The 26,357-nt window shown below is 37.5% G+C and overlaps 1 protein-coding gene and 1 long non-coding RNA gene across 3 annotated transcripts in view; both read right to left on the reverse strand.

The window, feature by feature from the left end:
* Window positions 1-418: 418 nt before the first annotated feature.
* The window catches only part of P3H2 (prolyl 3-hydroxylase 2), a 137,729-nt gene continuing 111,790 nt past the window's right edge, over window positions 419-26,357 (reverse strand). Inside the window, exons 4-15 of one of the 2 annotated variants that reach the window (XM_039850729.1) lie at window positions 25,489-25,620; window positions 24,158-24,300; window positions 23,733-23,822; window positions 22,055-22,095; window positions 20,412-20,506; window positions 13,997-14,124; window positions 13,350-13,445; window positions 12,638-12,788; window positions 11,650-11,767; window positions 10,526-10,601; window positions 6,173-6,313; window positions 419-1,481 (exon numbers count right to left, since the gene is read on the reverse strand). In XM_039850729.1, coding sequence (XP_039706663.1) covers window positions 1,389-1,481; window positions 6,173-6,313; window positions 10,526-10,601; window positions 11,650-11,767; window positions 12,638-12,788; window positions 13,350-13,445; window positions 13,997-14,124; window positions 20,412-20,506; window positions 22,055-22,095; window positions 23,733-23,822; window positions 24,158-24,300; window positions 25,489-25,620 — 1,304 coding nt within the window. In that variant the 3' untranslated portion in view covers window positions 419-1,388. The remainder of the gene's footprint in view (window positions 1,482-6,172; window positions 6,314-10,525; window positions 10,602-11,649; window positions 11,768-12,637; window positions 12,789-13,349; window positions 13,446-13,996; window positions 14,125-20,411; window positions 20,507-22,054; window positions 22,096-23,732; window positions 23,823-24,157; window positions 24,301-25,488; window positions 25,621-26,357) is intronic. The other variant, XM_039850728.1, reaches the window with a different exon arrangement.
* On the reverse strand, window positions 17,365-20,402 carry LOC120592973 (uncharacterized). Its single transcript, XR_005650265.1, has 2 exons — window positions 20,118-20,402; window positions 17,365-18,753 (listed from the first exon to the last, which is right to left on the reverse strand). It is a non-coding gene; the product is annotated as an uncharacterized LOC120592973 (long non-coding RNA).

Below are 26,357 nucleotides of genomic sequence, written 5' to 3' on the forward strand. Positions count from 1 at the left end.
ATCATAAATGGCAGAAGGTAAATGTGATTTTTAGAAAATGTCTTTATTTGCTGCTTTTCTGAAGGGCCACTACCCCACACTGCCCATCACAGAGGCAGGTGATCTCCCACCAGCTCATGTAACAGGCTCCCCTAGGCCAGAACAACCCAGGTCCACCTCGAACAATGTCTTTGCAACATCTTCTTTAGAATTGGTGCCAAGGACCAGAAGTTGTCTGAATGAACACCACTGCTTGCTGACCATCTCTAGTTCTTCAAAAGCAGTGTTCCCACCTTTTTTTTTTGGCCCCCAAGCACCTGCCAGCAAAACTAATCATGGCCCAACATGGCCCTGGGGTTGTCCCCAAAACTCCCTGGGACTTCAAAACCATTACCTAAAGATAAACCAAAATTCTGGAAGAAGAAAAACAAATGCCAGATATTGAAATAAGGCTCCCTTTATTAAACAAATCAGATGCAAGAACAAGTCTGCACCCTGGACAGCAGCAAGGAGGAGGGGCCACCAATATCCATGCAGATGAAGATTGGAATCAATCAGAAATCCATATTTCTTACTTAAGAACAAAATGCCTCTCTCACCAGTGGACCCTACTAAGGCTACTTGGCAATCGTGCCCAGATTCAGGTAGGATTCAAGTCACTGGGGTGAAGAGACATTCTATTTCAAACCCCTTAAAAAGGTTATTAAAGATACAACTCATAGGGTATCCTTTCTGGAGCATCGTGGAGGGTGAATTGAAGCTTCCAGTGTAAGTTTATTCTCTGGTGAAAATACCAGAGCCAAAAACTCCAATAAGGCCCTAGAAAGGCTGGGTTCCTCCACCTCATGTAGTGCTCATCAGAGTGGTTCCTTCTCAGGGCCTGGGGACCCATAGGGCAGTGATATGTGAGGCAGTGCAGAGCCCACCACCGCCAGGGAGTCCCAGGCTCAAGCTCATGGCCATCAGCACTGTGAGAGGATGTGGCTAAAAGTCTCAGAGGCAGAAAGGCCTTCTGAAACCAAATCACAAGCTAACTTTAGAACCAGAACATGTACGAAAGCTGTAGTTTCAACAAGAATGAAATTATTCTTTCTGTTTGAGCTTTTGGAGCTATAGCAAATGTAGGAGAATGTGTGTGTGTGTGTGTGTGTGTGTGTGTGTGTGTGTGTGTGTGTGTGTGTGTGTGAGTGGGAAGGGGAGGCTGAGCTTTGAGAGGTGAACTGATGAAAAACCAAGACAGACAGACAGACAGACAGACTGAGGCAAAGCAAACATCCTTAGGAACAGAAAAGAGATCAGAGGACTCATATTAACCTGTTAATTTATACCATGGCTCTGTACAAAAATAAAAAGGTTCTCATAAGATTAACAATTTAAATAAATATCTGATAGAACATTCTTTCTCATTTTTAAAGCTCATCCTTTGGGTTGATATTCAGTTCATGCTTCCCTCGCTGTTCTTGATCCAGGATTGCGATCACTTCATCGGCCTGTATTCGCTCCTGCAAAAAAGACAATTTACACATTTTTGTTACAAGAATAATAACCAGCTCCAGTGGCAGATGCTTCCCAAACACTTCCAGGCATCCATCTGTACGTGGAGTGGATGCTAAATCCAGTTAAGGATTGAACCTCATCTGCATCCCTACACTGGAGCCTTCTCCTGACTTCTCTGTGTCCTAAGCAATTACTTTCCGAGATCTCCCTCTTGTCAAGAAGTCTTATATATTCAACTGCTTACCACCCTTTTTATGTTGAGGTGCGATAGATAATTCTAACTCAGTCCTGCAATTCCGTGTTCAAGGTGAATTCACCATTTTCTTCCCCACAGACCTACACTGTTCCTCTTCATCAATCCCCTCTCTCAGTGAAGACCGCCACTGTTCACCTATTTGCCCCAAAAGCCTGACCACAGTTTCTTGGACCTGATAAATTACTTAGTCCTCTTTTTTCTACCTCCTGTTTCTGCCCTTTCTCTTCAGTACAAATTACTGTTGTCTTAGTTTAGGTGAGGATTTCTTAACCTTGGCACTACTGACATTCTGGACCAGATAATTCTTTGCTGTGAGGGTTGTCCTGTGCATTGTATGATGTTTAGCAGCATCCCTGACCTCTACCTACTTCAGGTAGCCAGTAACATCAGCCCCCAAGCTGTGACAACCAAAAATGTCTCTGGACATTGTCAAATGTGCCTTAGGAGGCAAAAACTTCTCCCATTTTTAAAGCACGGGTTTAGGCTCTCATCATCTCTTAACTCAATTGCTACAGCAGCTTCAGAATTGATGTTTCACACTCCACTCCCACATACTTCTAATGGAGCTCCTGCACTTAAAACCAGGACTACGTCACTTTTCTGCTCCCTGCTCACAGCTCTTGCATGTGTTCCGATTGCTTGAAGTTCCAGGTCCAGTCTTCTTGGTGTGTTTATAAGGAGCTGTCTAATTTAAACCGTTCTCTCTTTTCAGCTCATCTGTCTCTCTCACCTCACCTTACACTCCAACTTACTAACTTACTTCAGGGTCTCTGGATACAGTACTCTCAGAATTCTCTAGTCCTAGTCTAAGCTAAACGCTTCTCTGGGTGCTTCCATCATATCCTATGTTTTCTCTTATCCCCCACATCCATCCACCAGCAGGCCCAGTTGGTCTACTTCCAAATGCTATCTCAAACCTTCCATATTTTTTTTCACCTTCTCCACGACTGCTCTAGTCTGTGGCATGTTAGCTGAAGGAATCTTTTGTATCCTGTAACTCCCTGGAATGGGGGTTGGTGGGATGAGTACATGGCTGACCCCACATTTAGAATACAATTAATATTTCTCAGCCAGCTCATTGAGTCTGACCCCTGCCATATCCGCGGCCTCCTTGCAAACCACTCTTCATCTTGCTTACCATGTTCCGGTCACTCTGGCTTTCTTTGTTTCTCCACCACTCCAAGCTCCTGCTTGTCTCTGGGCCTAGAATACTCTTCCCAAGGCCTTTATCACAGTCGGTTTCTTCTTACAACCCAAGTGGCAGCTCACATGTCACTCCTCTGGAGAGCGCTCAGTTTGCCACCCCTGCCTCCTTACTTTCTCCTTAGTTACCTTGGTCCCTTTTCCACACCTCATTTCTCACTATCTGAAAATCTCTCAATTATTTATTCTTCGACTTATGTATTGTCTGTCTTTTTCCACTAGAAGGTAAGCTCCACGAAAGCAGGAATCTTGTGGGGCATTTTCTATTTTTATTTTTGGTCACTGCGATATTTCCAGTGCCCAGAAAAGCTACTGACATTTGGCAAGGCCTCCATTCTCTTTGATGAATAAATGTAAAAGTGGATGAAGGGGTCTCTCTGTCTAAAACGCCTCTCCTCGAACAAACTGTGCTCATCCATTGAGGCTCAAGTCAAATACCATCTTCTCAATAAAGCCTTTCCCGATTTCTTCTTCATATCCCCTAAGTCCCATGCCATTTATTTGCCTTTAATACTTCTTCCCGAAGTTTGTCTTGTGTTTTAATCACGTGGGGCCCTGTGCTACCTCTCCACTTTTAACTTCGAGCTCCTTGAAAATAGGGCTTATGTCTTACCTAGTTTGTATCCCCTATAGGTAGTCCCTAGCACAATGCCCAGCACAGTAAGTTATAAAAATAACTATTTTACGACTTGAAAACAAAGCCCCTTTCATTTGAGAGCTTGTAATGATGTTGACATAAAGGCAACTAAAAGAACCAAATATACTAAATAACAAAATATACTAAATAACAAAAAATTAATTGTTGTCATGATATCTGTGTAAAATGCCTGAGTACTACTTTATGAATATGGAGAGAACAACTTGCTGATTCACAAATTGACGTACACTCAGAACCTTCAGGTCTGATTGCTTTGAGACACTGTTGTAATTGTGTCTCTCCCAAAAGGAAAGAAGTTCAAGAGCCAAAACTATACATAAAGGAACTGAAGCTTCTACTATTGGGCATCCTTAAGAGTTTATAATGCTAAATACTCCTTGAAAATTGAATGAGTTTAAAATAATTGATAACAAACACAGAAGTCATCAGCTCTGATGATTTATTCATAGGCGGACTTTGTTTGCTCAGGGATTCAATCTAAGAAGAGGTGACTAATTCAGGGATTCTCAAACTTTGCTGCACATTAGAATCACCCAGGGAGCTTTTAAAATTTCCGGTATCCAGAACCCCATATCAATTAAACCAGAATTTCTGAGAGTGGGAGCCTGATGTCAGCAGTTGGTAAAGTTTCCCCAGGTGATTCCAATGTGAATCAAAGTCTGAGAATCAGCATTCCAATGTGAATCAAAGTCTGAGAATCAGCATCGCAGGCTAAATTTTCTAGTAGCTTAAGAAGCTTTGGTCATTCTCTTCTGTGGCCACTAGATGTCGCTACTGCCCAGAGACTGGAGATGTTTCCTAATAACGCCCTTCAGAGGAGGGGACATCAGCACTGACGTTTCCTAGTTAGGAAGGAGCAAAGAGAACTTTTTTTCATGATAGCTAATTTTGATAGAAAATATCTTGAAGAGAAGGCTGGGATACTGAATAATAAAACAGATTAACCATCTGCTGAACTGAACACTAAAGAGAGAAAAGAGTGAGGCAAGTTTTCAACAAGTTGTCTTCACTGTCTGCTCACTTATCCGGGTTCCTTAGTACAGAAGGAGTGCTGTTGGGGGCGTGCCGGCATTTGGAGGGGGAAAAGCACAAGGAAAGAAAGGAATTACAGGTGAAGGTGATTGCTCCATGCCCCCTGAGGTTTACAGAACCCTCCGTGCTCTGTTTCCTCAGACGGGACCATTCTTTTCTCTATCTATGCCTGGCTATCATCTTCTCTTTAGGAATGAGCTCATATAAATCCTCCTTGATTCCCTCTACAGAACTTATACTTCTGTCCTCTCACTGTCTACTTCTTTGTCAACCTCTCCAAGCTCCTCGTGGTCAGGGACAATGTTTTATTCACCTTCATACCCGCAGGGCCTGCCTAGCAGAGTTTCTCAGGCATGTAGTGGATCCTCTGTAAACATATGTTAAATATGTGAAAGAAGGCTTAGATAATGTGGCCTAAAATCTCTGTGAGTTAGGTTTTATGGCAACAAGTATATGAGAAGGCAGAAATAATTATAAACAGTTTCTGACTGAATTGGATTCGATTTAGGGATCGAAAGAGGAAAATTGGATAGAATGCCATTTTAAAGACTAGGCTTTCATAGCTCCAACACTCGGGGCTGGAGGAGACTCTGAAGTTCTCCAGTTGAGCCCTTGCTATGAAGTTTCCATTTCAATCTCAGCATTCTGCGCCCAGTAGCTGCTGAGGCTTTGACCGAAGCCATTCAGTGAGGAGACACTCACTACTTCCAAAGCAGACAATTCCACCAAACAGTGGTGATGATTTGAAAGATATTCCTTATACTGAGTCCAAATTTTCCTCACAGGGATTTCAACCCATTCATTGGTCTTAATTCATTCCTCTGCAGCTTTGCAGGTAGAGATTATAACCTCTGCCTAAGGGCATCCAGGATGAGATCATAGCCCCTTATCCAGGCTGTGTCCTCGGCTCCTTCCAATATATAAGAACAATATTTTAATATTTAAGATTTAAGATTTAATTTAATAATATTTAATAAGATTTAATTTAATATTTAAGATTTAATTTAATAATAACAAATAATAATAAACTTTGAGGTTCCCTCACCCTCTTCTACATACGTTTCATAAATTATTCCATGCTTTTTTTAAGGATTTGTTGAGAAAACGTCAGTCTTCCTGGTGACCTGCAGAAAGTCGTTCCTCTCTCTCCTGATGCTACAATTTCTTAATAAGGCTCAAGACTAATTAGGGACTGCTGGATATCACTGATATATCGAATTCCATAAACATTCACTTATTAGAACCCATCTGATTAAGAACTGCCTTCATAGTCCTCTTCTTTCCCTCAGACTCACACTGCAAACATTAGATGCATAATTGCTAGGTAATGGATCTGAACAGGAGAGTTTGTTCTTGCTTAGAAAACAGAGCCAGTGTTAGAAACCAGAGAGGAAGGATTCTGTAAAAGCTGCAAAAGTTCGTTTGTTTGTTTTCCATGATCTCTAAAGTTCCTGAAGGGATCGACATGAAGAACTTTTCAGACATTAAGTTTATGAAGCAGGTCCATGGGGCATCTAATTGGCTTTCTGGGTGGGTCAGAAACTCACCAGTTCTCTGTAAAGTGGGTCCAAAGTAAACCACAGAGCCACAGCACACCTCTGGCCCTTGGTGACTGCTTTTACCCCATGTGGGTTCTCTCCTCCGGATGAGAAGCTGATCATACGCCCACACTTTGGTTTTATAGAGGCCTGAGAAAGAAAGTGAAAATTAGACTCTCGATTCCTATGTCATAAACATCCCTACAAAACCCCCTTCTCTATACTTCTATGGGATTATTTGGGTCAAATAATAAAAGATAATGGAATCCTGAGGTTGAAGAAGATGTAGATTAGTACAACCTCCTCATCTGTAAAACAAAGAAAAAGTCAACATAATATCTAATTCAGAAAATAAAATTATTCAGGTAAAATGGTTGGCATAGTCCATGGCACATAGTAATTGCTCAACACATGCTATGTTGATAGCCAAAAAACTCCACGGAGCAAAGGCTCTCTCTTTTAATTCACTTCTCAAACGTTAGCACTAGGACAGCATCTGGCATAAGGTAGATGTACATTTAATATTTGTGGAATGACAAAAACAAATCAAGGGGACACCTAAAGAGCTGGTAAATTCTTAGTATTGATCTAGGTAGTGGTTCCATGGATGCACCTTTTCTAATTCTTTAATTGTACATTTAGAGTTCATATAGTTTTCACAATACAGAGATTTAAAGAAGTCAAGTCTAATCTCAAATGATAAGTGAATTCCCGTTACGATATTCTCGCCCAGTGGTCCTCAGCCTCTGTTTTAATATCTCCAGTCATGAGAACACACTACCTCTTGGGGTGACCCATTCATGGCCTCCAGGGCTCTGAAAGGACTGACACAGTCCTTCCAAGCTTGTGCATCATGCAGGTGGAGCTGTCCAGTAACATTTAGAAGGGTAGAAGGGAAAAGAGAAATTGCCGGTGGCCCCGAGCCAGATTTTTAGGTCAAACGAGCAGGCTCTCCAAACTAAGCGAGCTTAAAAGCAACACTATATTAGGGGCCTTGCTTCCATGTTTAAAGAAGTGTCTGACATAAGTAGAGTTCATCTTCCTTTCTTGAGAAACACAGAAACTTTACTCATTACATAGGAGAGCTTAGAAAAGTAAAGGCAAATGAAGTGGTACCAACCATTCTAGTTGATAAGATGGCCCCATTCTAACTAGCTATTTTCTGAAATGACTTGATGCATGCCATTTAGAAGAATTTGGGGGAATAAAATGGGAAGGCTAAGCTTTTTCACTGCCAGTTTCAGGAGGAATATTTGGAAAATACCCTGAAGTTCTTGGCTGCTACCCGACACTCCCAGATGTGTCACCCACACGTGGAGAGTCAAAAGTAGTAGGAAGAGTCAAAAAGTCTGAGACCCAGGGGATCCGTTTGTGTGTGTGTGTGTGTGTGCATGTGTGCTCACGCACGCTTAAGGGAAGAGCAGGGAAAAACAGTTTTGATTAGTCTTCTATTCATAATAATCGAGGAGTGATTTGTCTTTGCCAGAGAGTTGCTTTTCTTGAGCAGCTTTACCAAGGTGACTTTTCTGATGTAAATCTAGAGAGTTCAGTAGTTACCGGTGCCCTCGGTATCAGTCTGATTTCGTTTTTCTGAAGAAGGAAATTGTTGTACATGTCCACATAGAAATAGCAAAACAAATAACGCCAGACAAATACACCATAGGATAGAGAAGCTTTCATGTACATATGGCTTTAGGGTCTCATTTCAAGTTTTCTGGCTGCTCATTCCCTGATGCTGGTCAGACTCGACCACAAGTGGTTGCTGCTGCTTCTATGTGATTTTACTGAATCTTGGCAACAACATCTCATAATACTAAAGAAAAGGCATGGGGACGATTTAATGCTCTCTCTCTCTGATGAAATTGGAAGAATGAAAGCATTTTTACACATGAAGAACTTTGAGAAACTTTAGCAAAAGAAGCTATCAACTGCCTGAAGCAGTTGGAATTGATTATAAGTGTGTGGGCTCACAAAAGTCTCTAGAACTAATCTTATCAAAGAGAGAGTGTCACCTGTTATATATCAGGTACCTGGAGGAATAAACAAGCTCCACTGTTGATACTGTTTCTACAGGAAAATATGTTCTGAAGTGTAGATAAATGACTGTAAACATACTTTAGGAACACAGATCCAAAGTGAATTTCATTTTTCATGAAGCAAATGGAACTCATTAAATTTTATCTTTTTGAAACTTGCACAGAGAAACCAAAATCCCTAAATACCCATGTTCCACAAATAAATGCTGCTGTTGAAATAATCCATGTATCTTCCAAGTATGATAAAATTCCTTTTGCTATCCATCTAACAGATGATTACATGTTGGAGAAGACTTTGTGCCAGACCTATCTTGAATAAATGTAAACCTTCAGCCACCATTGTTAATTATATAATTTGCATATTTTTTTTTTAATAAAGGACTTAGAAGACTTTATCTCCTTGTGTAGCCCCAAATTAGGTTATTTCTCACTTCATTTGTCCCTCCAGAGTAAAAGGAAGAAAAGCTGAAAAGGAAAACTGTCTATTTCTCTTTGTTATTGGGACTGGTTACCTAAGAATTTTTATTACACAATGCCCTAAGAACTCTACCATATGCATTAATATGAAGTAGAACTAATTTGGGAAGATAAATCTCCCAACTTAGAGCTTTTGAATGAAAATATTGTTTTAATTAATTTTACTATTTCGGGGGGAAATTAGATTCAGTAATTTTTAAAATAGTTACACTTTTCTCTTAAAAGGATAGCTCTATTAAAGGAGAGCATTGTCTGCTTTCACATCTTTAAAAAGAAGAATTTCCGTTAACTTGCATTAATCAGTTAATGAATTACTGACTCATACATAGTATTCTAAGGATTAGTTACTTTCAAGCACTGAGCATTTCCAAATTTGGCCACGAGATGGACTAGAAGCAAAGAAATCTTTTCAACCACCACCTGTCTGCTTTTTCTTTCCAAATGTGTGAGATGCCTTTTTGAATCTTAGTGTTAGCAGAGCTCAGAAATCAAATCTTTTCTGCTCAGAGGCTCTTCAAAAAATGAAAATTTTGTATGGGAATTTTAAACTCCAACCTGGACCATCAATCTTGATTTAACTTCCCAGATCACGAAGCATCAAAATACTCCCATGTTAATACATAAGCTTTTCTTTTTTTCTTTTTATTAAAAGTGTAGGGCATCATGGACTTTTAAATACACATTATTGTATTAAACTGTAAGAAATGTTATCTCTTAGTTATAATAATGTTTCTAGAGAATTTTAACCAGAATCCCTGTAGGTTTCTCCTTTAAATTCAGTAACATATAGTTTTCGAATATCATCTGTTATACTCCAGTGGTATGTCATGAATGGTAAATGGCTGTTTCACTATTAAGAAAAAGCTGCAAAATATGAGGTGAAAACCATAAAACTAAGAAAAAATGTGGAAAATAGCTTATATAATACTAAATCCTTAAAGTTTATCATATGCATGCCCCAACTATTTAGATTTTGTATGAAGAGAAGAGATATTCATAATCTATTTATAATTTAATTATCTCTTTAATTAGCAAACCTGTTTTTCTTCCATGGAGTATGCTCTTGGGCTTTAAGACCGAAAGACATGGGCCATGTGGTCTACAAGTTTTCGTTAGGCTGATTTTCCAAAGGCCTCAGTTTACTTAGGAAGATGGTGGTTGAATTCAACTTTCAATATTTACCTATGAAGGTATGTTTAGAATCTCATTCAAAGCATGTCATGTGAACACACACAAACACACACATATGCATACATGAATGTGTACAAATCAATTTGCAGGTATGGGTTTACTTGCAGTCAAAATCACATGCACTCACACATTCACGCATATATACATACAAACACATATACATGCACACAAATACGATAATTTGATAACTAGCGGTCTAAAGGCCAATATTCAGTCCAAGCACTTGCAATGCCAGGTTACTTGAAAGCAGGTCTGTAGAATCATTCGACTTGTCCTAGGCTTGGGTGACTTACGAACTGGTATTTTTTATTTCCATCAGATTACTTAACAAAGAATTAAAAGATCGAGGTTCTGGTTCCAAGTCTAATTTAACTAGCTATATGATAATGAACCAAGTCTAATTTAACTAGCTATATGATAATGAACAAATCCTTAATACCTCTATTCTTTAATTTTCCCATCTATAAAAAGAACTGGACACTTTTTATTGATGGTTCCATTTCTATCATTTTATGATGTATACATTTACTGGGCCTCTTTCCACCTCTTGAATTCTCGAGCTCAGAAATATTTGAAATCCAACGATCTGAGTCCTTAAAAAATGGCAAGATGGAGATAAAAAAATGTTAAATAAATTTGCAAGAATAGATTTACTTACAGTCACAGTCTTGGCATCCATCTCAGTGAATATGAATTCTCCTCCTTCAAAATCGTCATTCATATATAGGAGAGCACTACAAGAGGAAAGGGGGAAGCACCTGGACTATTACATGCTTACAACGACAATGCCACAGAATACTGAAGACTGGTGATAAACTGACAGGCCTGATTAGTAAGTTTCTTTGAACTAGACATAGAAATAATTGACCCTCCTAATCCTTAAGAATAAGATAAGATGTATTTTGAGTCATAAATAAATAAATACTTCAGAGGTATTTATAAATAAATAATACCTCTGAAGTATTTATTTATTTCACTTACATTAAATTTTTAATCACAGTTCAAAGTTCATCCCATATTTCACTTTCCTAAGAAAAAATCTTACTAGAATTAATCCAGCCCTTTAAACCCGCTCACATTACTTACAACTCTCTTCTTCTCTTTTATACTAGTGACTCTAAAGAATCTATTTTTTCCTAACTAACTGGAGAGCTCCAATGGTGTAGCCTGGCCTTGCAGATAGGGAGGGCATTCAACAAATGTTACTGTACAGAGCACAGAGTAGTAATAATTGACACACTGTTATATACATAGTGACTACAATTCCTGACTCTTGTCTTCACACACTAAAATATCTTTCAATAAGAGAAAACATTTTTTTTCTCCTGAGTTTCCAGTTTCTTATTTATAAAATGCAGACATAGATAAGAGCTGTGATGAGGTTCCTATACATGTTGAGATGCATCTCCCTGTTTTGGCTGGCTGTGGTAATGAGGGATGTGTTTTAGTGAAAGCCAAGTGATCATTAACAAAGATTATATATATGCATATGTATATATACACATATATATATGCATACACATACATGTTTGTGTATATATAAATATTTACATGTACACACTTTTATATTAAAACAAAACATGATTGGATTTTTTAAGGTAAAAATATGAGATGATAAAAATCACTTTCTAGTTGTGGCAGCTGCTTCAAAAGATTATTTGAGAATCTCTGCTTCGTAGAGATGAATGTGATGACAAGCAAAACAGATCAGCTTTCCAGTTTCCATGGGTTGTTGATAGCTGTTGGGCAAAAGCTTGGTTTCGAAGTAGGTGCTGGCTGTACCTATAGTCCCGGAATGTGTAAGCAGGAGGCTCCTTCCAGCACTCGTTGGCCTCTGGATCCAGTAGGCAGTTGTCAGCATGGATGGGATGACTGAGGTCATTTCTTCTATCCTGTTGACCTGTCAGAAAAGGGAACAGCAACAAATGAAAGCAGGAGTGGAGTAACCTCCAACAGCAAAACTGACAATCTGACTCTCTTCTCTCATTGCTGGTGCCCCTTGCAAATTTGAGGAGACAGAAATCAGAGCAGAACGGATGAAAGAACACTGGATGAGCAGGCAAGAGACTCTGGTCCTGCTTTGATATGAACCTGACATAAAACTGCACAAGGCACACCTGCCACTTCAGCTATAGAAGTTATCTGATATAAATAGACATACAGGCATCCCATGCATTTCCTGGGTTGTACTTCATGTGGAACAGTAATAGGAGGAAGATTAAATAAACATGTAAAAAAAAAAATTGATTCAGCTTAAACTTCTCAAGTGTAAAAGTCTCGTCCTGTGACATTATCCCTCCCCTCTTACTCAGGAGGGTGTAGAAGAGAAGATCTAGAGAAGAAACAGTGACAGCAGGGAATGAGGGGGTCTCTGACTTTTTTTAAAAAAACATTTCTTTCAACAATCCCTTCATCGTCTATGCTTCCACTCAATATTTGTGGACATAATAGGAGACTGTGATTTCCAGGTTCCTGGTTCCCTGCAAAGTAAAACCCTAGAGCAGAAAAGCATTTTTCTGTGTAACTTAAGAAAGTAGGAGAAATGAATATGAAAGAAGAAACAGGAAGAGTGCTGGTCTGCTGGTACTTTAGGGGACCAAAGAGGAGAAAAAGAAGGAAGAAAAAAAATAATAGTAAGTTTCTTTTGTTTTAGAAACTTAGAACTCTTTTACTCCATTAGTCTAACATGTAACAGAGCTCTGTTTCACATTGTTTTCTTTCCCATCTCACTGTAGGTAGAAGGGAACAAATTCAGACTCTGGAATCTCACCGGACAGGGCTGTTCGGCAGACCATGTGTGTATAGGAAAAATACAGGGTTGAGTTCAGCATGAAATAGGATTCTACAATCTTTCGAGCTTTCTCGCTGATGTCATAAAACAGACGGGCACTCTTCAGTGGGACTCGGCCTTCGTAACCAAACTGAAGAAAAAGAAGAACAGAAGATACCACTGAGTTGATTGGAGGGCTTGAGAAAAACAGACAGTAGATTTCAAGTAAGCCAATATGGAGTGGTTACCTCTGCGTTGGCTCGTGGGAATACTACTATGTGCTTGTGGATTTTGGTTAGGCGATAGGACCACTGAAACAAGCCCTTCCTAATCATAGAGGGAACATTAAAAGCTAATCATTCTCTATTCTCTTATAATACTTTTCTCATTCTTCTCTAAAAACACTTCTCGCAGTATAGAATAATTACTTGTTTGGGTATGTTTTCATCATTGGGCCATGAGCTCCTTGAGAACAGGGGGGCCGTATATTATCTGTCAAATGCAAATTTAGGAAACATTGAGTTTGATAAATTGATGACTGAATGGAGAAATGAAAGAAGGATTAAAAGCAATGTAGGTCCCATTTCATACTTGCTTCTTTTAACTGTCCTGAAAAGAATATATTCTAAGTTCACTCTCCTGTATCTGCCATTCACAGACAGTCCTAGATTGACACTTAGGAATCCAAACCCAAAAGAAGTTAAGATTTTACTTTGAGTGCTTTCAGGACAGTTGCACCTTCGAACTTTTCATTGGGTGTATGGGGTGAAGTTTTTCCTCTGTATCCATCACCAACAAGCATGATTCCCTGGAAGGAAAACATAAGAAGATGCTTTCTTAATAATGACTATGAATTTATCAGGTTTCCCTTTCTGCCTTGATTGCCAGGAAGCTAAGAACCAGTCAATACTCTGAACCATTCCCATTTTGTTCCAGGGCATTGGTATTATTAATCCTTCCAATCAAAAGAGATATATTTATTTAACCTTCACACTACATTTTTATTATAAAATACCACCACTTTTTATAGAAATAGGTAGAATATAAATGATTAATATATTAGTTAATTACTGATTAAAATAAAGGAATTTCCTTGTGACCTTTTATGGTAGTTAAGGCACATGGGGCACATCCTAGGAATTAAGCCACTAACTATTCCACATCCACTAGCTAGATCCACTAGCTAGGACTAACTAAAGTCTTCCCAACCCAAAGGCCATGAAAGTGCCTCCAAAATCAATATCCTTCTCCTGAAGAAAGTGACATTTCAGGCCTGGTTTTCCAGCTTCGTGCGAGACCAGAACCAAAGCACTTCCAGGTGAGCACCGGCAGGTCCCCGCCCTCTCTGGGTGTCCTCACACTCGCCACACCGTGCAGCTCACGGCACTGCTCTTCTGACAGGACGTTATCCAGGAGAACCCGCTGCGTCCCGTTTAGCTGCTCCGAGTTATAGACGAACGTGATGTTCTCATAGAGGAGAGGGCCGCCTAAAGGGACAGAGCACAGTTTTCTCTGTGACCTCTGTCCCCAAGGGGGAAATCACAGCTTTCAATGTGCAATTCAGACAAGTCAGTTTCCTCATGAATATTTAGGAATTCAGAGACAAATTTGGAAGCTTGATAAACACAATACAGATTTAAGAAAAAGGCAGATGTCTGACTACCAGGTTTCTCCAAAATGTCATGATAATACACTACAGTTGTAGAGTATCTTGGGTTTGGTCAACTATCTTTTCATTTTATTCCAGTGAGGATCCTGCAAAGGAGACTGGGCATCTCATTCTCTCAGCAGTTGGACCCATCCTTCTCCACAGCCGTTGGTTCTTATTTCTTATAACATCCCCAGGCACGACATACACACCTCAGTTTCATAGGTATGGGGAACAATACCTTCACCAGGAAACACAGGTAGTAAATGCATCATCAGGACAGTCACGCCCAAGTTACCCAACTCATTCCTCGTCTTCTTTCTACAACCCAACGGACTCTACATGGTCTGGCTTTTGGAACACTTAGTCTTCTCTGCTCTCTGGACAAATCTTTATACCACGTTTTTTACACAAAAGGGTTTCCTGTAGACACCTGCTCTCATCCTGGATAGAGTCTACAACTTTATGAAGTTAGCCCCACACGGGCTCTTCAGAGAATGATGCTTTTGGGGCATGTTTTAGGTGGTGAAATTATAAAATCTAGATCTGACAAGGTTCTTTCCTCACAAAAAGTAGGATTAAAGGACAAAACCTCTAATGGTGAGGAAATCATCAGATGTAACAGAGGGTAACCATCTTGAACCCAAAAAATGAACAGAAAAAAAAAAGGTTTTTTTTTTTTTTTTTTGGTTTCAAGTATATAGTATATTGGTTAGACACTTAGATACTTTATAAAATGATCCCTCTGATTGCTCTTTCTCTCCTCTGGCTGTCCACCTAGCCATTACATTAATGCTGATTGCATTCTCAATGTCATGTTCCCCATCCCCGTGACTAACATCAACTACTAATGTGTACTTCTTTAACCCTTCACCCCATTCTCCCAGCTCCCCAAACCCCCTCCCCTCTGGTTGTGTCCAAATTGTCCTCTATATCTGTGAGTCTGTTTTGATCTGTGAGTGTGTTCTTTTGTTCCACAGATTTCACATATAAGTGAAATCATATGGTATTTCTCTTTTTCTGCCTGACTTATTTTACTCAGCATAATAACCTCTAGGTCCATCCATGTTGTTGCGAATGGTAGGATTTCATTTCTTTTTAATGGCTGAGTAATATTCCATTGCATATATGAACCATAAGATTCGTATCCAATCACCTGTTGATGGCATTTTTATACACCAATGATGAACTTTCTCAAAGAGAAATTAAGAAAACAATTCCATTTACAATTGCATCAAAAACAATAAAATACCTGGGAATCAAATTAACCAATGAGGTTAAAGACCTATTCTCAGAAAAGCATTGGCCTTTTTAAAACTCCTTATAATACTCTCAAAGGACCTGATTTGTGCCTGTCAATAATAACTGCACGAACACACTGGCTAAAATGTGTCAGTTGATATGATTTTACTTCCATACTTGCAATTATAATATAAATACAGTATTTATTTTTATGGTTTCATATGATTATAATGCCAAAATCAATTTATGAAATTAAATAAAAACAAGACCATAAACCAACTAAATTAAAATTAACAATATTAATAAAATGGTTAACATTATTTTGTGGAAACTAAAAAGCTTCCACATGAATACTCTACTGACTGATGTGGCCCAGGTGCTTTAAGCCAGCATTCCTTATAGCTCTTTGGGTGTGAAATGACTCATTTATTCTATCATAAATTTTCTCTGTTGAAACTATTACAAAATCTTAGTGTACCATGATGAATTTTGGCCTTCACCTGGTCCTCATACATTATTTATAAGTTCCTCCTACTTGATTTCTTATTAGTCTTCAACCGTTGAAATATTATAAACTGGTGCCAATGTGATGGTAACTAACCATACCCCCTGAGGTAGGAAGTTTCTGGCAATATTTGGTTATAAGGTGGTCATTCAGATGACCTACTAGCTATCTCTCTTAATATTTTAAAATTGCCATGAAATTTATAAATGAAAAATTTCTTGGATTCCAAGAATATACCCGTAAGTTCCCAGTTTCAATCTTTTGGATGAATAAGAAAAAAACATTTTTTTTTTTCTACAATTTAGTGTTTCTCAAACTTGTTCTACAGAAAATTTTTTGATGAAAAAAGTTTCTTGGTCAAATTTGTTTGGGAAGTACTGGGTTAAACAAACATTAAGAGGTTTCTTAGGACTTTTACCATGTGAACAGGCATATGAATATCCTAAGTATCAACGTAGCATAGAGCAGTTCTCACCCTTAACTGAGCATAATATCCTCTCGCCTTTCCTTTCCTCCTTCCTATGGCAGAGATATTCTAAGATGGACCCTAATTACCACTGCCTCCTGATATTCATAGGCTTGTATAATTTGCTGCCTTTGAGTGTGGTCAGTGCCTAGATCTTGCTTCTAACCAATAGAATATGGAAAAAGTGATGGCATGTCACTTCTGTGACTGCATTACATCAAGACTGCAACTTCTGTCTTGTTAGCAGACTCAATCTATTGCCTTCTCTGCTTTGTTTGATTCAGCAAGTGGCTGTATTGGACAGGCTCACATGGCAAGGAACTGAGAGCATCCTCTATCCAACGACCAACAAGAAACTGGGGACCACAATCTAATAAGCTTTTAGGAACTGAATTCTGTCATTTGAACTTGTAAGAAGATAGTTTCTCAGTCAAGCCTTAGAAGAGACCCCATCCCTGATCAACAACTTGATGGAAACCTTGCGACAGATCGTGGAGCAATGGACCCAGCTAAGCGATCCCCAGACCTCTGACCTACAGGAACTGTGAAAGAGTAAATGTATGTTATTGTAAGCTGCTCCATTGGTGCTAACTTTTTTCATAGCAATAATAATAAAAAACAATGACTTTTGTTCCCCACCACAGGATCTATTAACATAAAAAACAGTTTGCTTGGGAAAGGTTGATCTACTCTATATAGGAAATTAAGATTCATAGCCAAATGTGGCAGTCTCTCCAATATTTGGAAAAGTCAATTGTTTATTCCACTCCCATTTAGAAATATAAAAATAGATTTTCCTTCAATAAGAAAGACAAGATACTCAGAGGTTCACTGAAAAGCATTTTCTAATATAAAACTCAAACAAATGGAAGACAGACTAAGAATTTATTGAACTAGGTTGCTTTGTACTTTGCCATGTTTTTCTCATTTTCTATATTGAGAGTATATTACTTTAAATATAGTTTATTTTTAAAATATGATTTTAAAAGTTACTAAAACTAAACCAGTAAGAGAAATGGCTACTATTCTTAAGCTCTAAAGAAGTATTTGCTATTATTATTATGATGGTTATTATATTAGTAAAATATGCCTAATAGATTGTGTTAAGTTCTGAGTCATCTGAATAAGCATAATGGAGAATATTAAAAAGATATTGCCAATTCCCCAAACCATGCCATAAATAATATACAAAGATCAGGTGAAGGAGCAGAATGCTAATGGAGTCTTAAATACCTAAACTCTAATGGTTCAGGTAGAATCTGTACTAGAAATCTGCCTTTTATGTAGCTAACAAAATCACCACCGAGCATAGAATTTTATACAGAGGTTTCCCACACATACATTTAACAGAAACAACCAACTACCCACACACACACATACAAAAAAAAGTAAAAATAAACCCTGTCATTCTAAAATGCAAGTCAGTCAGCGTACGAATGACTAGTAGCACACCAGACAGAGAGAAAAATGTTAAAATAAAAATAAAAATGCAGTCCAATGTGTTGTGGTTCCTGGGGCCTGATTTGGTGGCTTCAGCCAACTGTTACCACAGTCCAAGGAGATTTAGTTAAACAATTTAATTCTTCTCTCATTCATAAAGTATGTGCCTGGCTCTGACTCTCCAGTTGCAATAAAGAGAGATCATCTTGGAAAACACTCCTTTGTGCTCACTGCCTGTGGCTCATGGCGAGAAAATTATTTTACCAAAGTATCACCATGTCATAAAGACATGATGTGGGTGTTCTAAGAAGCCCTTACATGAGCAAAGCCCTTTAAAGTTTACATAAGACTCTTCACGTTCATCCTTTCCAAAAGTTGCTGTCCTAGTTTTACAGATGGGGGTCATACAGATGAGACACTGAGTCTCTAGTTATCTATTACTGCAGAGCACATCAGACTAAGACGACCCAGGAAACCTGGCCTCCGGATCTCACATTCAAAGTTATTTCTACTACATACCCCACTGACTCTGAGGTTATTATTGAGCAGGACCTTTGGAAAACTACCGGTTGAAAGGAGAATGGATGAGTGACAGATGTTTTTAGGAAGCTGACATGCATATTCCACAGACTGGAGTCACCCTGGGCCACTCCCATCTTAATGCTTGGGAGCTGTTCAATATGAATATGACTAACTATTGTTAGGTAATCAGAGTGGATGACAGTATATTTGTGGAAAATGAGAAAAGCTGAAATGCATTCTGCTCCGCGAGGCACGTATCCTTTCTTGTCTTCCTGACATCACTTGCAGTCAGCCTAAGATAAGAAAGTATTTTCTGGTTGGAAACTTTGCTTCTCTGTCTACCACTGTTCTTAGTTTAGACACTATTTAAATCTCTAGTGACTGTACAGAGGCTTTCCAGAAGATTTCCAGAGACTATCCTAATATCCATTAGCCCATTCAACTAAGCAAATTCTGCAAAAATGACAGAATTTGGTAACCCAGTCAGTTATGATTTCCTCATCCTGTGACGTCTTCTGTTCTACTCTTTCCATTAGTCTTCTTTCTCAGTTACTGGACATCAGATTCCCTGGTAGCCAGGAAAAAAAAAAATGCTTCAAAATTTGCCAACTGTCCTGGAATTTCCTAAACCTTTACAGCAAAGTGTTGGCTTATTTTCATGTAACTTCCTGGGTGATTTCTCAGCTTAAAAAGCAACATGAACTCTGGCTGACCATGCAGCTCTCTGGCACTTGAAAAAGAGCTTGGGCTTTGTGGCTACAAGCTGAGGTCCAGGTCAGATTAGATGAGCATATTATCCTGTTTACTACCTCAAACTGACTTGGAAACTAAGGAAGGAAAGGGCTGGAAAATGTGAGAGCTGTGGAGAGCCAATAGTTTTCAAATCAGCTAGAAGAATGTGCTGACAAGCTTCTTGTTGGGAAAAGGAGTACTGTACTTCTCAATGCAAGTTTTTGAAAACCTCTTCTTATCTTGCAATTAATCAATAGGGGATTAATTGCAAGATAAGAAGAGGTTTTCAAAAACTTGCATTAATTTTAGACATCTAGACACTTCTATGTTTCATAATTAGGTAAAGAAGAGAAAATAGATTTGGGTTCGAAAGCTTGGGTTCCAATGCCTGCTCAACCTATTATGAGCTGTGACTTTGGACAAATCACTAAATCTTTGTAAACCTCATTTTTCTTGCCTGTGAAGTGGGGACACTTTTCTTACATGAGATGCTGCCAGTATTAAAACAAATTGTGTATAAATTTACTTGAAAAATTATAAAACATAGAAATAATAATTATTAAGGATTACTTCTGCAATTAGTACTACTATTATAATTAATGCATTATTATAACAATGTTCGGCTTTATTTAAAAACTGTTTTGGCAACTCTCCACCTATGTCTTCATTATTTTGATTTACATAAATAGGCATAAAATATTCTGTTCTCTCTAGCTCTGTGCCTTTGTTCCATCTGTTTTATCCATTAGAATGGCTCCTTCCACACCTCTGTCAATTCAACCTAAATACTACTTATCTCTCATAGCCCTGCTCAGGTATATGTGCCTCAATCATCTTAGATTAACTAATGTAATATCCCACATGACCTGTCTCTCCAAGTTCCTCTGATACGAAGTCCATTCCACATAACCTAGCACTCACTCACTTTGTCACAGAAATAAGCCATGTGACCTCTCTAGTCAACTGAGGATGACAGTGATCATATAGTTTCGGTCTAGCTCACAGGATTCCTGTGGGAAACAAATGAGGGAGTGAATTTGGAAACTCTTCTGTCAGGAACCAAAGGTAATGATATACAAATCTGAGACATTCTTGTTTTTAAGACTTGCTTTCAGAAATTCATGAACTGTAGTAGCTTAGTCCTTATACGTGTAAGAACTGGTCAAATTCCATCCTCTCCTTCCCCGCCTTCTAAGAGTCAAAGTACACAGATACTTACCCTCTCTTAGGTCTCGGTCTATCTTGGGTGATGATTTTTTCCCCACTGACAATCCATGAACTTCTACCCGCTCCATATTCACTCCTGAGGGGACACTGTTCATTAAAAAAAAAAAAAAAAAAGTTGAAATAGCAAGTTCTCATTGAACAAAGAAGTTCAAAGGCAAAGACTACCTTATCTAGATACTTTATGACTCCTATTTTTGTTGAATACAAATCTCCCTATTTTTCAAGATCAAATTAAATGTCACTGTCTCCATGGAATTCTTCTCTATTTCTTCAATGAGTGTGCTCTATTTCATTTCTCTAAATCTTCTTAACAAACTTTATTACAGTTAATTGTATCTATAACTTAACCTCCTTCAGATCAGACTCTGACTCCCAACAGACTAGGAAAAAATTATCATGTGCATCTTTACAATTCTCAGAGTGCTGTATTATGTCTTCAATATAGATCGTGTTCATCACGGAACAATGGTTGAATTGAAATAAATCATGCCCTAGTGTAGTGGTCCTCGACTATTCCATGAAAGAGGACACAAGTTTGTGTCAAACTTTGCAAACAAACATGATAGTATGATGTTCTCTCAATACACACAGATTGAACAAATCTAAATGTGCATGTGCATTCTTGGATCTCTTGCAGTAATTCTAGTCCACTCCAAGATTGAGTCCTTGAAGTCTAGTGAAAGACCACAAGATTTTGAATAAGAAGATCTAGATCTGCCAGTCTCCCATGGTGTGAGACCCTCAGAGAGTCTTTTGCCTTCTTGGGGCCCGTTTTTAAATTTGAAAATGAACAGGCTGGTCCATGTGACCTCAGGCATTTAATTTCAACATTCTATGATTCCTTGACCTGCTCATAACATGTAAATTGACTTTTGATTTCTATCATTTCAAAAAATGAGTTATCTTCATTTCTGATTGAGTTACTGACACCTAATATTTTAGCTTGCAGTAAAACTTTTTGAGCTTCTTGTTTTCAAATAAATGTAGTAAGGGAATTCAGCATTAACAGGAAAATATTATAGTTTTTTCTACTAATAAATCAAAAACAGCATCCAATTTTCTGTTTTAGAACCACAGAATGTTTAGCCTTCAGAGATCACCTGATCTAACTCTCCAATTTGAAGAAAAACATAAGACCCAAAGAGGAAAATAAATTATTCAAGGTTACATAGAAGTGACAGAAACAGCTGTGACCAGGATGCAGAGCTCCTAATTCCCAGTTTGGTACTCTTTTAATTATATCTTTTTGCCTATTCGTAGACTAAGTCCTTATAATAGGTATGACCCTAAGTATTTCTTCTCATTAAAAACCAACAGTTAACATACAATATTATATTAGTTTCAGGTGTACAACATAGTGATTAGACATTTATATAACTTATGAAGTAATCACCCCAATAAGTCTAGTACCTGTCTGACACCATACACGGTTATTACAGTATTACAGATTATAGTCCCTATGTTGTACTTTACGTCCCTGTGACTTTTTATAACTGGCAATTTGTACATCTTAATCCCTTCCCTTTTTTCATCAGTCCTCCCAATCCCCCTCCTTTCTGGCAACCACAATTTTAATTTTTATACCTTTGAAAAAATTTTTTATATAAACATTGGATTTGTGAATGGAGAACTCACCGATTCTCATCCTGTCGTCCTCCATATCGGATCCAATAATTCTGTTTTAAATTTAAAAAAAAAAAATAGTATTTTTGTCACTAAAACATGAGAAATAAAATACTCAAACTCTCAAAAGACCTAAAATTTTAGGAAACTTACATATTATATAAAGACATAATACACTTTGTTATTTAAAAAAAAAAATAAAGAGAAGGAAGGCTAGGTAATGTAATTTTGACAAAGACACAAATGATGCACAAGTAGATTTTTAAAAAATGGCATGGAATTATCCTGGGCAGACATTCTTTTGTCCAAGAAAGCGATTTAGAAATTGGTGGCAGGAAGACATTTAAAAGAAAATTCAGTCTAACTCCCCTATGTTTTATGAATAAAACAAACAAAAAAGTCCACTTTGATTAATCATCGCTACGAGATAATAAAGTGAATAAGTGATATTTTCTGGAGTCTCCTGGGATAACCCAATTTTGAAAGAAATCATAAGTAGGACCAGATAAAACTTACTTTGCATTAGAATTGGTATATTGAAATTATTCTAATTTTTAAAATGTGCCAATAAAACATGACATAACTAAGACAAAAATGAAAACTATGTTACGAATAGGATATTTTATAAATGGTGCTTTTTATAAATAAATGACATGTAAATTACAAAAGGAATATATATAGTAACCAACAGATAGATGAAAAAGGTATGTTCAGATAATTCAAATTAAAAGAAAAATAATTAATGATATGTGAAAAGTTTACTTTTGCTGATCATCAAAGGAATACAAACTGAAGCAACAATGATATACCATTTTGTAGATAATATATGATTACTACAAGTGATTTTAAAATGTTGTCTCTCATTGCTAAGATGTTTGTAGTAAACTGGTACTTTTATGCATTGCTAAGAGCAGTAAAGGTGTTAGAAAATTCTTAGAAAAGCAATTTCAAGAACTTTAAAACTTCTCATATCCTTTGATGGCAAAGTGATCCCACTCCTGGGAATTTATTCAAATGGTATATTTCAATATAGAGGAAAATGCTTAATGCATTAAGGATAACACAAATCAAACAAATTAAATGTTCGGCATTAGGAGATGAGTATTTATTGTACATCTGCTCTATATATTAGCTAAAAATAATTTTAGAAGCTATAAAAATATAGAAATTGCATATGACTTCTTAAATAAAAATCAAAACAGAAATCTATCTATACTATAGTACTCGTTCTGCCAAAAGTATGTCTTCATATGAAGAATATGAAAAGGCAATATGAACAAATGAAGAAAAGTCAGCACGTTGAGTAGTACAATTGTGATTGATTTTGTTGGTTTTGAAGTCTCTTTAATGTTTAAAATGTTTAAGAGAAATGTTTAAAGGAAAATACAAAATGTTGCATAAAGAATTTAGGAAATAAAACAAACCTGAGGCAAATACATCATGTACAAAATACTTTTAGCCAAATATATTTGCTTTTGACTGTTTCTCACTGATATGGGAATCTATTAAAGTCTTTTAAAGTTTATCACATATATTGAGTAAGTAACCTCTTCCATATCCCCAGTTTTTGCTAACTTGTAGCAGGGGATTAGAACCTTCGACAAACGAGGCTAGGAAATAAAATCATAAATAAAAAGTCCATTGAATGGTTCTTTTGAAAAAACATTTCCTCTTTCCTCTTTGATCTTACTGGTTCAGTGTATGAAAATCCCAGACTCTCTGCAGCTGATTTTATTAGTTCTGATTCCAGTTTATGACGCTTCATAAACATTGTCAAATCCTAGAGGAAAAAAAAGAAAGAAAATTTATATTTAAATAACAGTTAAGAGATATGATAAATGTTCAAGTGGAAGTAGCTTTCATTAGACAGCGACAAATAAGCAAAAAAACATATTCAGAGCTGCAAAAAATGTCTCCATCTCAACAGATTTTTTTAAGCTAGCACATATGAGAAAAATATGCTTTGGGCATCACTAATTAAAGTTTGAAAGAAGTGAGTTTAAGAATCTTTACTGAATTGTTAGATATATTCAAAAGCAGTGTTATTTTTTTACCAAGTCTCCCCAGAGCATCTAAGCAGAATGCAGAAATTCTTCTAAGAGAAATTGGTCTCACCTCTCTGGCCTCGATGGATCCTTGGTCTGTGCTGTCGTCCAACAGACTCTCATAGTAATCCACATTATCTAGGACATCCTCATCATCCGGATGGAGTAGAAGATAGGCCTTGGCACACTCCAAGGCTTTCACATATTCACCAACTGAAAGACGGAAGAGTCAGCCTAAGTCTGTCTAAAATAATTTTGAGGGGTACTTCAACATGTCCATGAGCGGTCAGTGTTAAACAACAGTAAGAGGGAAGATAAGGCGAGGCAGAGTAATCAGAAACAGCGGCAGGTAAAAGAAGACACAATATCAAGTATTCTAAAGGTACTACTTTCGGTCTGCTTTGGTGCTCGATGTTTTGCATAAATTATCAAAAGTTTCCACCTGAAGGTGTTTCTTAATAAGATAAATGGAAATAAAAACTATCGAGATATCAATTTTCACCTGAGAGACTAGGGAATATATGAAAATTTGATAATGAATTCTGTTGATGAGCAATGAAAAGTGTACTGTATATGGAGAAAAACTGGTAATATCTATGGAAATTACAAATGAATAAATCATTTGATGTAGTAATTGTATTTCTAGAAATTTATCCTATATTTATGTGCTATTGTGAAATGACATGTAAAATATCACTCATTCGATTGTTGATTATTACAGCAAAAGATTATAAACAACACTATGCTCATCGTAAGGAGTCACATGAATAAATTACAGTACAATGGTATGCAGATATAAAGAAAAATTAATGAGGAAGATCTCTATATACAGAAATAATTAGATCAAACCATACAAAATTGACAAAATTTACCTAAACGAATGGTAATTTCATAGGTCCAACCTACTAAAAAAAATCTGATATGTATTTTTAAGTGAAGAAAACAATGTAGAGAACAGTGCAAATAATATGCTATTTTCTTTGTACAAGAGGAGAAAATAAATGAGAGAGAGAAAGAGAGTGTGTGTGTGTGTGTGTGTGTGTGTGTGTGTGTGTGTGTTGTTTCTATACAAAATTTTTGGAGGGATAAATAAGACACTGGGTTGTAGGGCATGAAATTGTGTTGTGGGAAAAATGAAGAGAGGGAAACTTATGAGATTTGGTCTTTGAATCTGGGATATATTACCTTTTAAAATTAAGTTAGGAAAATTAAATTTAAAAAAATCATAAAATGTCAGCCTAGGTATGATTTTCAGGGTATTATCACAGCATTTGCCCACTTATAGTTTCACCTCTGCTCTTTTTGTCCTGAGCTTCAGTAATGTGAGATGAGAGAGAAATTCTGTAATGATGAGCAAGATTATTTCTCCTCAAAGGTCTTCACAGATAACCCATACTTTACCTCGATAGTAGGCAAACTGTAGGTAGTCAAAATGCAGGGGAAGAAAATTCTCAATTGGTGAGAGGCGGCCAGGGCGAGTAGCAAGTTCCCTCACACATTCATGCTGACAAACCAGCACCTGCATGTAGTGATCTGGAAGACAAGAGCAGACAAGTGGGTCCCTCCTATCTGCTGAATGTTCAAACTTCAAAGTCAGAGTAACAGTTACACTGGGCATTTCTCACCTCACCACACTCTGAGAATGATATCATTATTATCCTCACTTCATGATCAGAAATTCTTTTCACAAAGAAAGTTAAGTGACTTGCCAAGGCCTCTTAATCAGTGATCACCAGAGTAATTAATAGTAGATTCCAAATCTTCGGACTCCCAGTCTTTTCTCTGTACTGTACTCTTCTCTTCCAGATATCCTATTTCCTACATCTCCTGAAAGTGTCAGGCCATCTCATCCTACTCTCAAACAGTTGAGTAGCTGACTTCCATATGTTTAACAACTTCAGGGCCTTCTTTTGGATATTTAGATAGCCCTAAGCATCCCAAAGTCAGGATCAGAAGGCCAGATCCTGGTTATGTTAAGAACCGGTTGCAAGCAAGGAACTGCCCTGTAGGAGAGGAGTTCATTGCGGAGAAATAAAGAGAGAATGCTCCTTCTGCTTAACATTTTCCAAACGAGGAAATAAAAATATTCCTTTGCACCTATCGATTAGGAGCTAGTCTATCCAGATACAAATTAGTTCCTCACCTGGAGATTATAAATCTTAATACCATAGGGACTGGTAAAATAGCAGACAGATGAAAGCTAAAGAATTTAAATAAGTGCCTTGCATTTTTCTCTTTGTCTCTCTTTCTTTGTTCCAATTCTTCTTGCT

The sequence above is a fragment of the Pteropus medius genome, unplaced genomic scaffold (assembly GCF_902729225.1).
Source record: "Pteropus medius unplaced genomic scaffold, Ma_sr-lr_union100, whole genome shotgun sequence".
Classification (NCBI taxonomy): domain Eukaryota; kingdom Metazoa; phylum Chordata; class Mammalia; order Chiroptera; family Pteropodidae; genus Pteropus; species Pteropus medius.